At 34.0% G+C, this 22518-nt stretch overlaps 1 protein-coding gene and 1 long non-coding RNA gene across 2 annotated transcripts; one reads left to right on the top strand and one right to left on the bottom strand.

The window, feature by feature from the left end:
* The first annotated feature begins 15057 nt into the window (after positions 1–15057).
* Positions 15058–18378, top strand: LOC127873530 (uncharacterized). Its single transcript, XM_052417414.1, has 5 exons — positions 15058–15215; positions 16194–16433; positions 16622–16763; positions 17187–17403; positions 18055–18378. The coding sequence occupies exons 1-5, from the start codon at positions 15128–15130 to the stop codon at positions 18277–18279; spliced, it is 912 nt and encodes a 303-aa protein (XP_052273374.1). The 5' UTR covers positions 15058–15127; the 3' UTR covers positions 18280–18378.
* On the bottom strand, positions 16215–17283 carry LOC127873531 (uncharacterized). The gene is made up of 2 exons (XR_008046221.1): positions 17147–17283; positions 16215–16939 (listed from the first exon to the last, which is right to left on the bottom strand). It is a non-coding gene; the product is annotated as an uncharacterized LOC127873531 (long non-coding RNA).
* Positions 18379–22518: the final 4140 nt, after the last annotated feature.

A 22518-nucleotide genomic window follows, 5' to 3' on the forward strand; every position in this document is an offset into this window, starting at 1 on the left:
AGACTTTAAAAGTGGCAGGAATCATTTCATTACAAGGAATGAAGCAGCACAATTCATTTATTTTCATCATTTTATTCAATAGTGTATATATTCACGAGTGTAGGTTGTCGTAACACACAATTTCCTGGATGAAACCATAGACGAAAGGGTTAATTTACCATCTGACAAAGAGTCAGCTGCAATAATAATGCCTCAGATGGATATACGGTGCACGTGATAACGTTTGATCACACATATATTAAGAGAACGAATAGCTTATGATATCCTTGGATTTCTTTGGGACTTCGTTGCAAATAAATATAATATTTGACTATAAAATGAGGTCATACACATACAATGTACGTAAAAAACATGAACAACGCTATTCAATAATTTGTCTTCAACAGTTCTGTCAGGTTCGGCTAACAAGTTTGTTAATCGTGCGTTTACGAAATCTCTATTTCGCTAAAATCTCAAAAATACACACCGTTGTCGTGACACGCTATTTCCTGGACGTAACCATTCACGACATTGTTAATGAAAAGGTCATGGAAGTGTCTTATCTAATCAACATTCCTACTGTGGATATAACAGAACACGCTATGGGCGTTTAGGCTGTGGAAAAATTTGTGAAGGTGACCATAACCTATCTTTCTTTTCAGAGGCTAAGCTTGCGTCATCAAATCGTTACTACCATTTCATATAAATTATCAAAACGTTCCGATAATGTCAGTGTTAAACTATATTTTAATTTATTTTGGTTCAATGTTGAGCTAATCATACGTTTTTATTTATTGTTTCAATAGCTTAATTTGCTTTCATATCACCTTTCTGTTTTAGTATAAATAAACAGCAAATGACCAAACACATGTAATATGAATAAAGCAAACGCGCTTTCAATAGGATTACTGCATAATCTTAACTAAGTGAAGCGTTTGTTTTTCTCCAGTACATGTCACAATGTGTTTGTGAAATCATTATTTCGCCCAATTGGTGCAAAAACATTTAACTTAAATGTCAAATGGTTCCATTTGAACAGATGGAGCGATTTATCAATTAGCCATAATTTCTAATATAAATATGAATGCATTTTACACCAGCACACAATGAACACTTCAGTCTACTTAGCTATTCGTTGTTTGATGATCAAAATGTAATTTAGTTATTACAGCAAAATGATATTCCAAACACTAATGTGCAATTCATTTGGCGGAAACCAGAATTAGTGCTAAAAGTGTTAAATCCATATTTTTAATTTGTTTTTACCGCGAAATATTTGTTCTTTATTAACATTTGCAATAATTAATTGGAACTATAGCTGTCACGCGCTTAATCGAGAAAATATTGTATTTAGGCATATTAAGGCGCCGTGTTTTCTAAAGCATTCGTTCTGTAATTTCGATATCCATTGTAGTGTGAATATTTAGTGCGTAAAATAAAGTATGCAGCCTGTTCAATTTAACCAAATAGTCTTGCTAATTACGTATATAGAAAAACCGATTGGTTAGAAGTGGAAACTGATAACATTTTTGTATTATGAACTCCGTTATGGTTTTGTCATTACATCAGAGGTTTTGGTAAACAATCATTGTCTGATATTGTGGGAAAGTAATATTCAATGAGTCGAATATAAATAAAAGTCCTGGTGCTAAACACAATTCTCCACGCCGCAATGCGTGTATAACAATGGCAACAATTTACATGTTTTATAATACCTTATTTTTAAAAATAATTAAAATAAACGCATTGATGAATAACTAAAAAAGGTTACGACAGCAATAAATATTGTTGACACAGTTGGTAATCGACGTATGACGGCATAAAGGGGACATAGGAAATATTTTATTTAACTATGTCTATGACGTGCGCACGTCATAGTTATGACGTGCAATGGTATGCCCACGTCATAGCTTTGACGTGCGCACGCCATAGTTATGACGTACGCACGTCATAACTATGACGTGCGCACGTCATAGAAATAGTTAAATAAAATATTTCCTATGTTATATTATTAAACTATATCTATGGCGTGCGCACGTTATAGCTATCGCGTGCGCACGTCATAGCTATCGCGTGCGCACGTCATATCTATCGCGTGCGCACGTCATAGAGACTGTTAAATAAAATATTGCCTATGTCCCCTTGAAGCCACCGTATCGACGTGATTGCAATATCCTAATTTGAGTTTAGACGCAGTTAATATACGCATATTGCGAAAACCTTCGCCTTGTGAGCAATTCTGTGTTTGATAATCTAATTTTGTATTTAGAATTAACGAAAACCAGGCATAATGCGAAAACAATTGTTAAATCGATATTTTGTTAATGCCCTTTCTTAATGCAATATGTATTTTTCAATTGACATAAATTGTAATTAATTAGTTAGCAGTCATTATGCAATTGAGACAATAACTAACTGTGCATATGAAGCCATTGAAGGCGACGTGTTATCATACGGAATCTTCTGTCACTTCGATCAATACTGCGCGGTACAATTGCGATACTAGGGTCCGGTTTAATGAGAGCGACCATGGTCGGGCGACTATGGTTGTACCAGCGAATAATCTGTCTGGGAGTCTCCTGCAGGTGCCCCTCCGGTCTGAGAGACTGTCTGGTAACGTCGCAGACTGTCTGGGGGTCTTCTGCAGGTGCCCCGCCAGTCTCAGAGACTGTCTGGCACCGTCAAATACTGTATGAAAGCCTCCTGCCGGTGCCGAGACGGTATTGGCACCGTCGCAGACCGTCTTTGAGTATTCTGCTGGTGATCCGCCGGTCTGGAAAACTGTCTTGCACCATCGAGACTGTCTGGGAGTCTCCTGCAGGTGTAAAGGCGGTCTCGGCACCGTCCTAGACTGTCTGGGAGTCTCCTGTTGGTACCTTGAACGCGACGAGTGGTCAGTCTAGTGCATTCCTCTTTATTCCCCGTAGATTTTTTTACATGTGTCTGCTGTCCTTAACGCCACCCCACATGCGTTTATGGCTGCCACAATCTCCTGCCACTTTTTCCGCTTGTTTGCCTCGGTCACCAATGGCCCGTGCTTTCCCTCCAGTAGGTTTTTGTTCTCGATAACACGCTCTAAAGGGATATCTATCTCTTTTTTTGGACCACAAATGGCACTGACTCGAATCGTTGCTGTCTTCGTCTTCCATTTTTCGCGTGTATATTTGCCGTCGGATGTTCATGGCGGAAGTGGTAATTTTCCTAAAAATAGCGACTACCACGACCGCAGTCGTCTGACCACACCGTCGTGCGACCACAGTCGCGGCAACTTGCTCCTTGAACGCGACGAGTGGTCAGTTGGCGGCCGACGAGCGTCGGTCGACCACACAGTCCACCGACTACAGTCGGGTTTTGTAGTTTTTCCATTAAACCGGACCCTGAAGTGTATATATAGCATAGCAGGACGTTTTGCCTAGTGTTTTCGGACGAACAAGTCTGTTTAGGTTTGATATTTATCGTGAACAATCACTGTTCAACAAACTGTGGTATTTGAAAGCATAATAATTATGCATCAAGTCGTAATGGGAATCGGTCGATAGGTTAGCAAGTGGAAACTATAAAATATGTAATAACGTGAATAATAATAATAACGGTCTTCGTATTAATAAATCATCAACCAATTCAGGTTCTGATGGCATGCATTATGTGCAAATACAAGAGTCGTGTTCTGAGAAAACTGGGCATAATGTATGTGCACAGGCTTTTCAGGAACGACACTTTTCGCCTTAATTGGATTTTTGCTAAGAAGAGACTTCATTTAAACGAAAAATGTCATAAAAGCGGAAAGTGTCGTCCCTGATTAGCCTGTGCGGAATGCACAGACTAATCTGGGACGACACTTTACGCACATGCATTAAGCCCAGTTTTCTCAGAACACGACTCATATAATCATTCATGGTTTAGTCCAAAATTTGCTTTATATCAACACAATAAATAAATAGATGAACGCAGAGGAGACAATCTTGACTTATTGTATATAGTTGTATAGCCTCCAATAGCGTATGTTGCGCTGGAATACATATTAGTGTCACATTTCATAATCCACATTTTAATTAAGTTTTTTGCTGTCAGTCACATTCCAGAGACAGCACTTATAAATCATCGACGGAAACAATTCACATTGCAGAAAAATGATAAATCCATATTTTTAATTTAGTTTTCCATGCAATATTTATACTTCTATTAACAATTGCAATAATTTATTGCTGCGTTGTGCGCAATCAAGAAAAAAATTTATTGATGAATATTAAGGCGCCTTGTTTTCAAAGGGATTTTTAGTCATTTCGATCTCTATTGAAGTGTAAATATGGACTGCATGGCATGACGTTTGCAGCTTGCTATTTCAGCTAAAGGCTGGTTTAGATTTCAGCTGAACCGTAAACCATAACTGCTACACAAAATGCGTATTATAAAGCAAACTAATTATGCATCAATACGATCTGAGAATCAGTTTATAAATAAGAGAACACGGAAACTACCTAAGTACCTGTATGTAATATTAATTACTAAGTGAATATGGTTTAGATATGAATGAATATTTACAAATAACGGTATTCGTATTAATCCAATCTCCCCCATTTCATTTTTAATACTAACTGACGGTATGTCTTTATTGCAAAATAACATTGAAGAGCGTTTGCAACCTTCTCTACTTCAACAATAATTTACCCATGACGTATGTAAACTACAAAATCTGGCACAAGAACCACGAGCATGCTTCCGAGTTGTAGTGTGGGGAGCATTAGTATTTCTATAAAATAACATAGATGTATAAACATGTTTATTTTAGAAAAACAACAAATTTATCCATTTTTATACATATTGGTGTGAGTGTTTTATGTTATGACGTTTTATTTTGGCAATTTGCATTGACAACAAAAACCGGTGAACAATATGGCGTTCATAATAAGTTATATCCTGCTAGCGCGGTTTGAGTGCGCTAGTTGGTACAATTAGAAATTAACAAAGGTAAGTTAGTGAGCTAAACAGTTATTAAGCAAAACCACGCCCACCGTTGTCATAATCAAAATAGTTGAACAGGGTGAAGGATCACGTGACTTTGAGGGGTTCACAACTAAACGTTAATGGATGTAAACAGACCCGTATGTGGTGCTTTTATCAATAAACTTTTTTTTAAACAATTTTCTTTAACAATTTCAACTAGTGCATAAAAGACAGTTTTTATACTACTTATTGCCATTTAAAAAACATCAGAATTACTTCATTTAATAAGCCTAAATATCTATATATATGAATAATCTGTGCTGTGTCCAAGGTCTGCCACATATGAGTATTCTTATAAATAAACCTTTTATATATATATATATATATATATATATATATATATATATATATATATATATATATTTATATATATATATATATATATATATATATATATATATATATAAAGCCAGCACAGATTATGTTTGAAATCAATACTGTATAAAACAGTATAGTAATGAATACAATACAAGGGAGATAAATCGCAAGTGCATATACACATCGGAACTTTCAACTTGTTAATGTTCATGAGGCTAATACGTCTGTCAATTGAATGAAACGTTAAAGCATTATACACAAGAGATGTCTTTATAGGATGACATATGCCTCCGAAAAATGCTTTGATAGTTATGTAAGATAGCTAAATAACATAATAAATTTTCGAAATCTAAATGGCGACCCTAACTTCAAGTTCATGGCCACATGAGTAAAGATTTGTTTGTGTCTGGAAAGGTCTTTTCCATATACACATGCATACCAAATGTGAAGGTTATACTTCAAGAGACATAGAGCTATAATGCCATTTTTCAAAACCTAAACGCAGATTTCAAATCCTAAACACAGGCCCAATGGTTAAGTCACAGAGGTCAAACAATTTTTGGACATAGAAGTTATGAGCATTTTTCAAAAAAGTGTGACGGACAAACAGACAGACGGACAGACAGACAGACGGACAGTGCGATCACTATATTCCCACCTTCGGAGGCATAATAAAAAGTGTAGGGCGAACATCATATCAAAAAGTAAAATGAATTAATGAAGCGCAACAAAGAAGAATAAGCACATTAGAATAAATAAAAAAAATATTTCGCTGAAACGCTCGGCAAAATCGCACTATAAAACCCACGTTAATATGGTGAATTCTTGATTTATAAACACATGTTTGACAACAACAATGACAACGAGAGAAAATAGTGTGTTTGATACTTTTGTCTCATCGAGTTTAAAAGGCGTTTTATTTTAACGCGGACCGTTGTCACAAATATGATCAGCGCAATGTTTGAATATGCATGGTTCTTTTGAGATGTAACAGACTACTTAATCAGTCGCAATGTTAGCACAATCGACAGTTCATACGCTAATTAGTTAACAATAAAGGTGGAAATATCGACATTGTGAATACCTTTGGATTATTAACAGCAATTTCATAAGAAATCAATTTTATTGCTCTTTTATTTCTTTTGAGAGACATACGTTTGTAATGAAATATCGATGACTTTTCACTGAGTACGTAGTTCATGCTTTTGAACATATTTGCATTTCAAACAATTAACGACACGGTCAACTTTTCTACAAGTAAACTCAACGTAATCTTTCAACGTGAAAATGTCTGTATTTGCCAATAGCTATGTACATACATCGAACGTCTGTACACGCAACATAAAAATAAAAAAGACTCAAACAAGGGTAGTCCCTTCTACTTTTGCAACTAATTTGTCCTTATGCAAGAAAAACTAAATGCAACTACTTACTAGTAACTTTAAAACTAAATGCAACATCGTATCCAAAAGTAAATACCCTTTCAAATTTAGAAATGCACAAAGGACATCAATTGAACAGGATATTATGCGTAAACTCAACAAACGGTATAACGCAGCACTGAATTAATGTAATAATGTATTGAAAAGTTAGCTGCGTTGGGCGCAATCAAGAAAATACTTTATTGGTGAATATCAAGGCGCCTTGTTTTCAAATGGATTTATAGTCATTTCGATCTCTATTGGTTAATTATCAATAATTCACTCTAGCATGCTCCTTGTCAATGTGTAAGTAATGGTAATGTATCTAAGTTCAGGCAATGTTTCTTCGCATAAATAGCGACGAGGGTTCATTGTTAAATATAAACTAAAATATACGGTAAATCAATATTGACTATTTTGACTATTGTATTGTGCACATTATAAATTGTTCGTGTTTATTAATCAATTAAAATACTGTACCACATTCCTTTGTTATTTGTAAGTAATGGTAATGTATCTAAAACAAGGCATTGTTTCTGCACTTAAATAGCGACGAGGGTTTTATTGTATATATTACATATTTTTTACTAATTATCGTTCTTTGCATTAAACTAGAGTAAGTGCTATTGATACAGTTATAACACACGTTCAAAGTTATTGCTAAAAATCATTACTATGAAACACGTTTTAAAGTTTACGTTTACCTCAAGTGATATTTTGTTAGGATAGACTTTAAAAGTTGCAGGAATCATTTCTTAACGATCTAAGCAGCACAATTCATTTTTATCATCCTTTCATTCATTTAGCTAGTTTATATATTCGCGATAGTAGGGAATAATACACCAAGTCCAAGTCTGTTGTCGTAACACACAATTTCCTGGATGAAACCATTGGCGACAGGATTAATGAACAATCTGACAAAGAGTCAGCTGCAATAATAATGCCTCAGGTGGATATACAGATATACAGAACACGTGATACACGTTTTATCACATAATATATAATAGGAGAACGAATAGCTTATGACATCCCTGAATTTCTTAGGGACTTTGCTGCAAATAAATATAATATGTTACTATAACAAGAGCATCGCATAACGGGTGCCACGCTCGGCTGCGGGTGCATTTTTGAAGAAATAAAAGCTTGTCAGATAATTTATTTTAGAGGACACAGTGACCTTGACCTTTGACCTAGTGACCCAAATATGGGTGGGCGTTTAGAACTCATCAAGGTGCAGCTACATATGAAGTTTCAAAGTTGTAGGTGGAAGCACTTTGATTTAAGAGCCAATGTTCAAAGCCTTAACAAAATGTTATGGTTTTAGCACGACGCGGACGGCGGACACGACGACGGACACGACACGACGAGCTGGCTATGACAATACCTCGGGTTTTCTCCGAAAACAGCCGAGCTAAAAATGAGCGTATACTAGGTACGTTAAAAACAATAACAATGCTATTCAAGATTTTGTCTACAACAGTACTGTCAGGTTCGGCTAACAATTTTGTTAATCATTCATTAGAGCATTTACGAAATCTCTATTTCGCTCAAATCAGTAAAATACACACCGTTGTCGTGACACGCTATTTCCTGGACGAAACTATTCACGACATAGTTAATGAAAAGGTCATGGAAGTGCCTTCTCTAATCAAACGTCCTACTGTGGATGTATAATAACACGCTATGGGCGTTTAAGCTGTGATAGAATATGTGAAGATGACCGCAACGGCTTCTTCCTTTTCTGAGGATAAGCTTGCGTCCACAAAGCGTTGCTAACATTTCATAGAATTAACCATTTGTAATGATAATAATACTTTGGAAGATGTCTTACCTTCACAACCATGTTCTTTTCATGGTATATTACTGACCGTATTAACATAATTAATAACATAAATTTTACAACACAGATAACACGCAGTGACGATGATTCTTTACACTGTAAAACAGCGAGATAACCACAAATCAATGTCTAGCTTGAGGTAATATCACAATGGAGTGTGCATGCGTTTCACAGCTCTGTATAGGAATAAACTGCTGCTTTAAGTAGATATTTAGGCATGTAGATTTATGTTTGATCAAGATTGTTAGCGACATTTGGAAAGATAACATCGAAATTTATCTATATCTAACCACCTCGCATTGAACGTACACTAAATGCTCTCAAAGGTGAACCGTATCTGTGCGACTCGAATTAGTCATGCTTTGTGTATTGTATTAAGAGTTTGATTGCAGGATTCGGAATGTTTTACGATTATTACGAACATATTGAATACTTGTTACTGAACATGTTGATGTATTTAAAAACAAACTAAGTATATTGTGTGTTTCCTTCATAAATTGATCATGCTTACCAATAAAATTATCATATAATATGAAATGATATCTTTACAAGACTTGGATATCGCATTTACCATGATACATAATATAACCATGATATTAATTCGATGATTAGGCATTTTATTATTTGACAGCACAGGTACATTTTAGTAATTATACTATTTAACTTACACACCCTTCAACTGAGTTAAAGCTACGACATAAAAGTATTTTACATTTATTTTCAATTTAACCCATGTTTCGCTACTGCAATATACAACTGTACGTACTTAACATAGAGAAGAGAAAAAACTATCGATAAATATGACAAGACATTGATCTAAACAGCTTGTATGCATCTTGCTATGACATGTGTCATAAGTGCGTACTTACATTTCTATGTCGCCCGAGGCCATATCCCTCTTCTGTGATCAGCAATGTCCTCCTGATGGTTTTATTAACCTCGGACACAATTTTCTAATTATCCTCGCGGCACTTTGTTGTTTTGAATATAAATATTTAAAAGCACCCTCCACTACACCTGATTTGATGAAGTTTGCGTTAAATCATCTGGTGTCTGTATTTATGCCTAGAAGACATCAAATATAATATAAATCAGTAAACATCCTATATGTAGGTTAGATTCGACAAGTTATTTAAACTTCAAAGTACATGTCATCAAATCCACTGAAACACTATATAAATATATTAATCAATTAAATTAGGACATTTAAAAACTGCATTATTGTGCGTACTTAAGTAATTTAACCTGATTCCTACATTTGATATGAACAGTACACGTGCAGTGAAGCGATGCATATTCTCTCGGTAAATTTAGCAATATTAAGTAAATATTAACACTATGGCAACACTCTTATGAGCATTGTTAATTTAATATGCAAACATTTCCCAAAACAGTATTTAACTGAACATATTGAAACGCGATTGTGGAGTTATCAACGTACTCAGCCACAGATATATATATACATCAAATGTTATCGGATTTAAATTTCAAGAAGACACATGTATCGATTAACTTCCGCGTTTAACATATACATGTTGCACCCGCAATAACAGGAATTTGAATAATAATAATAATAATAATAATAATAATTATAATAATAATAATAATAATAATAATAATAATAATAATAATAATAACACGCCTTCAACTTTAACTGCCAAATTAAATATTAATTGATTTTTAACCTTCTTTCCCTTATTCCAATTTTAATAATATGTCCTCTATGTGAACACAAAAACACAATCGCGTCCTCGTATACATTGATCAGGTATTGACAATATACATGCTTGGTTCAATACACAGGTAACTTTAGGATGTTTAAGAAAGCACGCGTGTATACAAACATGTATACAAACTTCTTGTGTATATACGGACAAGCCCTGTAGTATACGTTTAATTTACCGTTCATACAACTTCAATGCACACTGCTTCGTCTATAATTAGCCACTTATCACCGTTAATTTTGTGTTATGGAATTTCGGATGTGTTACATTTCGACCGTACTCAGTGTCGTTACTTGAAAGCGATGTAATAGCTCGGGGCTGTTCTACATTTATCGGTTTATTCTGATGTAAGTTCAAACATATGATGATATCAACGTAAAAAGTGTACTTGAAGCGATCCTCGCTATCGATTTAAAACCAAATGCACAATGGAAACTGCATTCATCTGAATGCAAACTCACGACAATAGATTTTAGTTTGAAGTTACAATGTTTATGATTCATAGGTGTGCATCCTCCACATAATACTTTGAATTAAGGGAGACAGACATTGTTTACAAGTTGCCAAATCATACATTAAAGGGACATTGTCACAGATTTTGGATGTATTGAAGTTTGTTATTAAATGCTTTCTATTGATAAATGTATACATTGGATCTAAAAAGCTCCAGTTAAAACACTAATTAAGTTAAAGAAAGAAAAACGTCACCCTTAACTGGGCTCGAACCACTGAAAGTCTAACGCTTAGACCACTCTTGGCCATCCGTGTTCATACACTTTATATAAGAAATCCTCGTAGTGTCACAAAATATAACAGAACCCTCCAAATTATTCAATCGTTTCGCGTTGCAACGCTTTATAATTTCCAGGTTTTTAGATCGTAAAAAGATGCATAGAATGAATATTTTAGAGCATGGTTAATGTTATGTATTACTAGTTTCTCATATATATCATAACAATTACGAACATTTGCGATTCGGAAACACTTTTTTTAAGTTTGTCAATATACCAACGCGTGAAAAAATCTCTTTAATCCTCATCGAGAAAAAATGTATTGGTTTACAATGTCATGTGCCTATTTTACTTTTGATGTACATATACTGATTGGAAATTTTGATCGAATCGTGTGTTCTGGTTCATTCGTATAAAAAGTTTAACCATGCACGAAATATAAAGCTAGCATAAAATATCAAAGATTTAATAAAAAAGCAAATGCTGACATGTTTGCAAACTTTGAAAACTTTAATAGCGGTTTACGATTTGACCACTTTAAATTGTGAGCCCAAGAACGCAACAAAACGTCTAAAACAAATACAAATTAAACATTAATGCCGAAAGTAGGCTGAGACTTAAAATTCACTTCGCCTTATCCGATAAATCGACTGAAAATAAACAGATACACAACATTGTTGTAATGAAATAAGAAGTTTGACAATCGTAAATAAGTATTCATTTCAACTTAACCGGACACAACCGACTCAACCGACACTACTGATACTAAAGCGGTATCATTTAAAATCACATTTGTTGATCTGTACAAAAGAAAAAAAAACACTTATAAATCACATCGCATTTTGTGGTTATATCAACTTAATGAAAGACAGATGCAAAATAAAATTACTAACAGGAGGGACGTGGCGGCCCGGTGTCGTTTGTCTTATTTCAAATTGTCATTATCGTGTGATCTTAGATAGGAAATTGTTTACAGTTGTTAAAGTTTAATAAGAAAAACTTATTACCACAGTGCGGGCCCCCATTAACCACATAGTCTAGATTTGTAGAAAGAATTCTATATGCTGTTACATATCGAATACTAGACAGCTGAACACTGTGGTATTAGAGTATAAGATTTTTTAATCATAATCTATTTTATATCTATGTCTATATATGCCCTATGGTGTTCTAAGTTTTAAACCCAGAGTATGATTTACAGCTTTATAGTTTTGGACAATATTTCCTTTAAGTTTTAGTAATATACACAAAAGGCACAAAAGGCAAACACGTCCCTGATGACGGGTTTAACTTCGAATCCAGTTGCATGATTAAAAAAACACTGTGATAGGATCATCCTATAATATAGCATATAATTGTATACATATACGTTGGACAAATAACCCCAGGGTTGTGGTATATTTTGAACCATAACAAATACAATATCTCTGGACCATGTTTTTAAAGATGACATTAAAAAGTAACATTATACACATAGGGGTAACCAGTTACACTAAGGGCGGAATCAATTTTGCTCAATTACCATGATTTGAAGATACTTGTAGAGTACCACTATACGATAATGATTGGCTGATTAATCACTTCGTCAGTTAATTAACGTTAATAGCCCGCTGATTAATTAGTCGACGAAGATTTTCAATTCGTCAACGAATAATACTTTTCAACACGAGTTGTCTTCCTTTTTAAATTTCAGAAGATTCGTTCTTTTTTGAAACAAATGATCTCATTCGTAATCTTTTTTTAAATAACCAATGAATACGCTTGTTTCATGAGCAACTATTCACTGGCGGCGACAGACGAAAACATCGACAAGGACTATGTACATCTTGAATTTCCCAAGCACTGCATGGCTTTGCAAAAGTTTATTCAATAGCAAAAGTTGTCTCTATTTGGGCAAATGGTTTTTATGCTGAGGTACCCTAACATCTTAATTTTATGCTGTTAATGTTGTTTTTATTGTTTTTATAAGAACATTCATTAAGGTGTTTCTGAATAAAAAAATAACTATAAGCATGAATAATGTTTGAACTAATGGTCACTGTACTCTAGAGGAAAAGTGCAACTTGTGTTTGTGTGTGCGAGAGTTTTAGTTTCTTCAGTATATTGCTATTCAATGTAAATGTTATTGCAATTGTGGTATAATAAATCAGCTCAAATCATTAAAATAAGTTACTTTAAGCTTAGTTTTCCTTCACTAACGAAAACTCGATTAATCGGTTATTTAGTCAGTTGTGGTAGCTGATTAATCGACTAAAAAACTTCTGGCCGATTACCAACACTACTATACGATATATAATAACACATAGAAAGCCTTTGAGACTGGCGGTTTTAGAGAAGATTAACTTTTTAATGGTTTCACTTAATACATACATACATGTATTAAGAAAAACAGTCAACTCAGTGCGGGGCTAATTTTAACCAGGGGCATGATTTGAACTTAAAGTGTATTAGAAACAGCAAATAAATCATAGGTCAAATACATTGCATTCAGCTACATATTGAATGTTTGGGCTATAAATCAGAGATAAAGATTTGCTTTGAATACAAAACCGAACTGAATCTTATCAGGTTTCGTTTATTCGTAAAACGGTATTTCGCAATTCACTGCAATGATTTTCGCTTAACACAATAAAGAATTATGTAAGATAATGTACAAGAAAAAAATCACACTTGTTTACAGGTTTCAAGTCACATAAGGCATGCACACGATTGCAGTTGAGATAAACTACGTGACCGTTAGCTTTCAAGACGAAAATAGGACTTCCTGATCCAAAGATAATTATTGAAATTCGTCATATGCTCTGTTTAACCAAGCGACCTATAAGATTAATGTCAATTAAATGATATTTAACTTTTTCCTAAAAAAGGATACAGCATGATCCATGCATTCTTTTTTTAAATGAAACAAAAGACAAATCAATTAAGTAAGCTTATGGCGATACACATCAAGTCACCATTTTAGTATTTATCCTATTTGGAAAACATAAAGAATACCATGCACCATACAGATTAAATGTGTATTACAGATTTGTTTTGCTTTTTATACTCATAAAATTATGTTTCGGTTCAAACGTGTTTTGATTTAATCCGATAATATAATTTTATCAAAAGGTATTTGTAAATCGGTAGTAATACAACTCCAGAAATATTATTTCCAATGAAAATCTATTTCCCATCCGCTTGTCTTCTTTTCGATGCGACCAATGTCGATAAATAGCTGGACAATGCATACACCACAACATTTAACATTAACCATTTGCATGCTAGGAAATTTGTCGTATGCTAAAATGTCGTCTGCTGAATTTCTAAAATTAGCATTTTCTTCGATTTTATTCAAAGAATACTATCAGAATAGCAAACAGTTCGGATCCTGATGAGACGCCACGTTGTATGGCGTCTCATCTGGATCCAAACTGTTTGCAAAGGCCTTCAAAATTCGGTTCCAGCACTGAAAGAGTTAAAAGCACAAATACAGCTGGGATCACCACCGTTGAGATCCCTTTGATGCGGGGCATGGTAGGAGTTTGGGAGGGGTGAGTGAAACCAGTATACCTTCACACAAACCCTCACGCTTCTAAAGGTCCGCATTATTCACTGAAAGGCAATTATATTAGTTGCAAAAAATAAATTACACAACCGACCAAATTACATATAAAATTATTATTTTCGATGTCAACGCTTTGGAACGATCAACGACCAAGTGCAAGATGATTTTTCACGACAGAAACTTAAAGAAGTTCTTTATTTATTTATAAAAATGGAAATATAGCATTAAACGAATTTATTGGACAGAAACTGATATGAAAAAAACAAACATAATATTTCCCCGTGTCTTTGATTTCTTGCGCTTCTAAAAGAGCAAAGCAAATTTTGGCATAAAATATCGTTTACATATCATGTGGACGTCAACAATCATCAGTGACGAATATATAACTGTAATACTAAAATAATTTGGTCACTTATGACCACGAACGACAGACTTCTTTTATAAAGACAAGAATTATTTTAAGACGGCGTTACACCTCCGAGTCACGTGTTTCTTTGTTTATACATGTAAAATTTAAATAAAATGAACAGTCGCGCACAACAGAAAATAGAACTGCACTGAAAATGGTGTCCTCCCTTCGGTCTTTGTTATTCTGGATTTTTGACATTTTCGCAATTGTGTCAGTAATTGGACGACCTACTAGGCGATATGGTATTATTGCTTGACTGGCGTTTTATTAAATACATCAATGTATTTGCGCGTCCAGTAATATTTTTGGTTGTTGCAAACCTTTGCATTGCAAAGAGCAAGCTGGCAGAAGCACATTTAGAAATTGGAGTCATATTTTAAGAGTGAAACTTAATTTGACTTGTAAACTAACATGTCTGCGGATTGTTTTGAAGACATTTCATAGTCGATATTTTTACCTCACGAGTTATCAAAGATTGTGAATAGATTTGTAACAGACCGATAACTCTCTACTCTCTCTCTCTCTGTGTCTCTTTCTCTATATATAATTGTGCGTGTTGCATATCTAACAGCTTTGAATATGATACAAGAACACTGTAATTACAAAAGATATATATGGAATGCATCACATATACATAAATACTCTTTAATAAAAAACACAAGTTCTGACAGTATTATAATGCCTTAAAATTTATATGATTTTAGTCTCAAAAAAGATGGATATTGTCAAACTTCGGATTTTTTTGTAAATAAAACAGACATTTATATTTTTGAGGTTTAAGATTCGTTTATCCCCTGCAAGAAGAAAGTATTCGATTTTTTGTCAAGGCACCGTATAATTAAAGACTTTCTTACAGGCCATACTTTTTAAACAAAAATGCCATCTGTTACACTATATATTTTGAACACTAACATAACCACATTGTATATCTTGAACAGGGAAATAACCACTCTGTATATTTTAAACAATGGCATGACCGCATTGTAGATTTTGAGCAAGAAAATGACCTGTACACTGTAGACGTTTGCTAAGGACAATACCTTTTCGTAGATTTTGAACATGCTTGAACATGCCATAGCCAAAGGTAGGGTATGGAGAAAGAAACGACCACATTGTTCACTGTATATTTTAAACAAGGAAATGAACACACTTTAGATTTTAAACATTTTTTTAATTAATTGAACAATACAAATATCTAGCAAAAAGTTTGCGATTTTCAGTGCCACATTTTGAACATGGTGTAAAGGTAGCTACGGTAAGCAGCAATGAAATCCACGAGGCATCGGGACTGTGCGCCAGCCGCCTCCATCGGGATGTTCTGTACACGCACAACGACTCCGGGGACCACACCGGAAGTATCTACGCCATCTCTGCTCACGACGGTAGCACGATTGCACAGATCACAATCCACGGTGCCACCAATATCGACTGGGAGGATATTGCCTGTGGCAAATGTCCCGGTATGGTAATGCGCGTTTTTTGTTTTACATGTCAATCAATTGATTATAAGTGATAAATTTATATTTGAAAATAAATCCTAAATATTATGTACAAAAATTTAACTGTACAATTTATATGCATTGCTATATACACAATTATTATTGACGCGTGTTTAGATATTCATTTACTCCATTGTTTTAATCTACAGGCCACCCGCAAGAGTTTTGTATCTACATCGCCGACATAGGCGGCAATACCCATGCAGCCGCCAACACCATTTACCGGATTAAGGAGCCGGCGACATTCTCTTCACATCTCACTGTTAACCTCGACTCGACGCTTACATTCGCGTACGTTTCCACATTTTTGTGTATTGACGGTTCCAAAAATGTGATCCAAATATTTAGAATTGTGTGTGTTGCTGAACATTACGAGTTAACTAATTTCATTTAAATAATACAGTTTATTCAAGACAAATCTGTTTTTGCGTAGCTCTGCTCTGATGTGACTTTTTCGACACAGTTCTCTGTTAAGAAAGTGAAATGCAACTTTGTTTGAAAATTGAGAAGGAAACTTTTTAAATGAGAAGAAAATCTTGTACAAACAAAATAATTCGTTGAATATGTTTATGTTATCACATTGTCTATACTGGATCAAAAATCGAATGAATTATTTATACATTAAATCGTCCATTAAATCCTGAAATGATGTAAGTATATAGATGCATAAATACCAATGCCAATGTCGACGTCTGATTTCCATTTTCAATGCAGCTGGAGCGAACACAATGCCGAAACCCTCATGGTCGATCCTCACGGTGAGCTTTATGTAGTATCCAAGATTGTCGGCGGACACGGTCGAATGGTGAAGCTCCCGTCTAGCGCCTGGGGCTCTTCGCACGCCGCCAGTGTCACCGATGGCATCCACCTTAACCTTGACAGCACCAGGAACGACCCCGTCGGAGGGGATATATCACCCTCGGGATATGAAGTAAGATTTATTGTATGAAAACAAAGCACTTTGATTCAACAAACCTGTGCGTTTTCGATATGAAAAATATGTATTAGATCTCTGCCCCGCCTACAGTGGGACAGGAAGAGATTCAGGAATAACGTGAGTGGAGATATCTACCCCATATTCCCACGGTATATGAGGTAAAAGAAGATGAACTTATTCTTCAGAAACCCAAGATCTACTGGAATGAGAGGTTTTCCCAGTCGACTATGACGTTGTGTTGTGCACTTGGAAGAAACAATAAGTCTTTTTTAAATGTAATTAGAAACTTGATGGCTACTGTTTCGGACCTGGGGGGGGGGGGGGGGGGTTCCTCCGGGTATTCCGGTCTATTACAAGTAATAATTTCGTACAAACATTGAAATTGAATGAACGTGTCATTTCGTTTCCTTCTGTGACCTATGTTATTTTTGAGATGTGTATGTTTTAGAATATCGATTAAGGGTTATTGGCACTTATACAATGCCTTTCGAATCCTAAATTTGTTAGATCTTTATTTGAAGGAAACAATTATAAGCACTATTGACAAAGCCTCAAAAGCCGGCTCCCTTTTTGTGTAAAATATCTGGTTTAATCTGAACTGCTATTACAGAATTGCTCGCATTATTCATTCGTATCTTATTCTAGGTTCTGATAAAGACCCTCGACCACGTCAACTATTACTACGTACCAGACGGTGACTACATGAAGCATATGACGTCACGACCCATTCAGTTGCCATACGAACGAGAAGGTCAGGGCGAGTCCATAGCCTGGGCGTCCGATGGACGGGGCTACTTCACACTCGGGGAGGGGAGACACCAGCCCGTGTGGTACTACAAGAGAGTGGGTGATCCAGCCACTGTTGGTTGATAGGTGATAGAGTGAATTTTATGCCAGTTTATCTTTATTTCTTATCAAAAGGCTTTCGTAATATATTTAATGTATGAAATAAATTTATGTTCTACAATACCTTGTATCACCGTTTTCTTTACTATTATCGCCTTCTCAACTGTAACTGCTTTACGAGTAAACCAACCAACCACCAACTTTTTCACAAACTAATGTTTCATCGGTACGTCAAATTTTTATCCTAAATGGTTTGACCCCCCCCCCAACTGCTATGCAACAACTATATAGCTTTAATCATGTTTATTTGATGCTGTGTATGATGTTTTGTCTTTTATTACACAGTCATTGGCCACTCGCCTTAAAAGGGACCTTTTCACAGATTTTGGCATGTGTTGAAGTTTGTCATTAAATGCTTTATATTGATAAATTGATAAATGTAAACATTGATTCTAAAAAGCTCTAGTAAGAAACAAGAATACAATCAAAAAAAGAAAAAAAGTAACGCTCAACTGGGCTCGAACCACTGACCCCTGAAGTAAAAGTCTATCGCTTAGACCACTCGGCCATCAGTGCTCATATTATCATTGCTGCATTTTATACTTTATATAAGCAATCCTCGTAGTGTCACAAAATATAACGACAACAACAGATCTCGTTTCGCGTTGTAACGCTTTATAATGTTCAGGTTTTTAAATCGTCAAAAGATGTATAAAATGTATATATAAGGGCATGGTGTAATGTCCAGTATTACTGTTTTCTCACAAACTACAACGAAAATAATAGCATTTGTATATTACATGAATTCCAACCATAAAATGTTGGAACAACAAACATAAAAAGGAAACAAAACAATTAAACTTCGCCATGATACTAGAAGGAGCTCTCCATATGTCATCCTTAACAGTTTTATTTAAGTTAGTTTAGTTGTAAAAAGAGTGATAAAACCGCATCAGAATATGATAAGTATATTACTTTATCATACACTAGAACCCATATCTACTTAGATATTTAATAAGCAAAGAGCTTGGTGATGCACTGTCCGTATATTTTCCGCAATATATGCTTAAGCAACACTGATGCATCATATACATTGATTGTTTTGTAACAGGTCTATAACAATTAAAATGTTAGGTCGAAAGTGTGCCTACCTTTCATCAAAGTTCTAATACGTTAAATTATTAATAATAATAATAGTAATAATAATAATACACCATTTATCTACATACCCTCTCAGTTGCTCAAAGAGGTAGCTTTCACCTTTTAGAAAACTATGTGCCACTGTTTCAATACAAAATGCTGTCACATGTTTTGCATCTACGACGTTCTATAAAAAAAATCCATTCATCCTGAAATACCAAGATAGACAAACGTAGCATGTATGTACACAAAGTATATATTGACTTAAATGCTTCTAAACAGATCAGAGGACACGAAAATGACAACCACACACATTATAAGTATATGCTAGTGTGTGGCTTGTACTTATTTCATACTCACGGGTGTGTTTATAACATTTTATTAAACTTTAAAGCAATAGGTTATAAATATCGAAATGTCTCCTCAAATAACTCGACGGTTTGCAAAACACAAAATAATACATATATTAGTATGCGTACTTGATAAGGTTTGGCAAAGTATACTTACGCTATTTTCTGTACATTGAAGAGACACATATTAGAGAGAAATCTAGTTGCCACGAAATAATACGTCTGTAGATCAGATGATATACTTTTTTTTTTTTTTTTTTTTTTTTTTTTTTTTTTTTTTTTTTTAGTGCAAAGTTTTATTCACTCCGTAGAATATTACATACATACAAAGCTTTTTATATAGTATTATGAATTTCATATAACAAAGTAGTTCATGTATAGCAATTTGGTAATTAAATATAATATATAATTATATAATACTTCTAATTGTCATACATTCAAAACATACATTCATATACAATTATTATTGAGTTATAGTTCAAGTATGTAACGACAACAACAAACACTAGTTTATACAATACAAACTAATTTAGTGTTGAATATAAGTATGTACATATCATTTAACATAAAAAATTGCACATAAGAAAAATAATTAAGTATGAGTGCTGAATTGCATTATATACGCAAGCTGATAATGCAGAGTTTACAACATCAACAAAACAAATTCATATGTTGTAAGCATTATTTGAATTATGTGTTATGGTTAGTTATGTCATTATATGTGATGTCAGTAAATATTTTCACAAGGGACCATATTTTTAATTCTTCATCTGATTTAATTGTGCTTTTGTAAATTTCTAGAGTTTGTTTCATACTGTTTACAAGTCCGTACTTTGAGGGGATTCTGTTTTTTCTTTGACAATGAAAGATATACCGTTTAAGCTCTAGGCAAACTATATTTAAATCATTCATTTTTGGATTAATAATTCTAAGTACTAGATCCTGACATGTGATGGGAATATGTATGCTTGGTCTACTTCTACTAACAATATCAACAACAAATTTAATAATTTCTTGGGTATGTGGACAGTACCAGAACAAGTGAATTATATTTTCAACTTCCAAATTACAGAATGTACATAGATTATTTGTAACAATTTTCATTTTGAACATTAGGGATTTTGTTCCCAATATTCTATGGACTATTCTGCACTGGAGCCATCTGATATATGTTTCCTTAGTTAGATTGAAAACAAGTGCATGCACTTTTTTCCAATCAATATTTACAAATTCTGAGTTCCATTTAGTGTTACAAGCTGGAATGTCATTGTTTTGAATTAATGTTTTATAAATATGTTTCTCTTCTTTCGGACTGGTTAATATTTTTTTTATGTAAGTTGGTAATATGGGTCCTTTAGTGTTTTTGTCAAAATTTGGCAGGTCTTCAAAATTGTCAATGTATTTCTTTATTACGTTTATTAATCCTTGGTACGATAGGAAGTTTACATTTGCTCCAAGTTGTGTATCCAAAGATTCTTTGGAAATGAAGCAGTTTCTTTCTATCATTATGTCTCTCACAAACCGAATGCCTCTTTCATATAGACATTTAATATAGATAAAGCTATTGCTAATTTTAAAATTATGATTATAAAAAAGAGGCATATCTAAAATATCATCGCAATTTAATATTGGCAGCTTTTCAATATACAATATATAGTTTTTCAAAACATCAAGCCAAAATTTATTTTTCAAGTGTAAACATATTTTTTCGGCATACATTTTACCAGTATTGAATAATATTTTAAAATCTATTAACGATTTAGCCAGTGAATAACAATTTCCTTCGCCTGACACTATTCTTTTAAGCCATGTTATTTTCATGTAATTTTCAAAAGAACATATATCTACCATATTTAATCCACCTTCGTTATAATCCTTAACAATTACTGTTTTTTTAATTTTGCTCGGTCCTGCCCAAATGAAGTCATAAAAGTATTGATTTATTGTTTTCATGGTGTCTACGCTTGGTGTTGGTAGTGATACAAATAAATGAGTAAGTAAAGGTAGGAACAATGATTTAACAATGGTTATCTTTCCTAGAGGAGTAATATTTCTGCGATTCCAATGACTTATTGTTCTTTTAATACTTTCGATTTTGTTTTCAAAATTTGTCATTACCATTTTGTCTAAATTAATATCAAACATTATCCCAAGAACTTTAAAGGTAGTAGCTCCCCATGTCAGTTTGTATTTAGTTTTTATTGATCTAGTACTATATTTCATAGAGCCTATCCAAATTAAATTAGTTTTTTCATAGTTTATGTTAAGTCCAGAGTATATTGAAAATTCATGAAGCATATCTAATGTAGAATTAAGAGATGATTCTGATCCGTCCAGAAATAAAGATGTATCATCCGCAAATTGTGATATTTTATATTGTAGGTCATTTATAGTTATACCTTTAATTTCTTTGCTTTCCCTTATTTTAATAGCAAGAATTTCTGCACAAATAATAAAAATGTAAGCACTGATTGGGTCTCCTTGACGACATCCCCTTTCTATACAAAAAGTATCTGACAAGAATCCATTTATTTGTATGGAGGCCATGGTATTATACAAGAACATAAATATCCATTTTTGAAACATTGGTCCGAAATTAAAAAAACTAATAGTTGTTTCTATAAACTGGAAGGACAAAGTATCGAACGCTTTTTCAAAGTCGATTGTCATAAGTAACCCAGGTAAATTATTATCTTCAGCATACTTTAATATATCGTAAAGTAATCTGGTGTTTTCACCAATAAATCGACCTTTAATGAAACCTGTCTGATCT

Source organism: Dreissena polymorpha, chromosome 3, assembly GCF_020536995.1.
Source record: "Dreissena polymorpha isolate Duluth1 chromosome 3, UMN_Dpol_1.0, whole genome shotgun sequence".
Taxonomy (NCBI): domain Eukaryota; kingdom Metazoa; phylum Mollusca; class Bivalvia; order Myida; family Dreissenidae; genus Dreissena; species Dreissena polymorpha.

Bases quoted from the DNA above. Each gene is read 5' to 3' on its own strand.
- LOC127873530 (XM_052417414.1), top strand. From the start codon at position 15,128: ATGGTGTCCTCCCTTCGGTCTTTGTTATTCTGGATTTTTGACATTTTC. The intron at 16,434-16,621 runs GTATGGTAATGC...TTTAATCTACAG, and splicing joins TGCCTGTGGCAAATGTCCCG to GCCACCCGCAAGAGTTTTGT. The intron at 16,764-17,186 runs GTACGTTTCCAC...TTTTCAATGCAG, and splicing joins GACTCGACGCTTACATTCGC to CTGGAGCGAACACAATGCCG.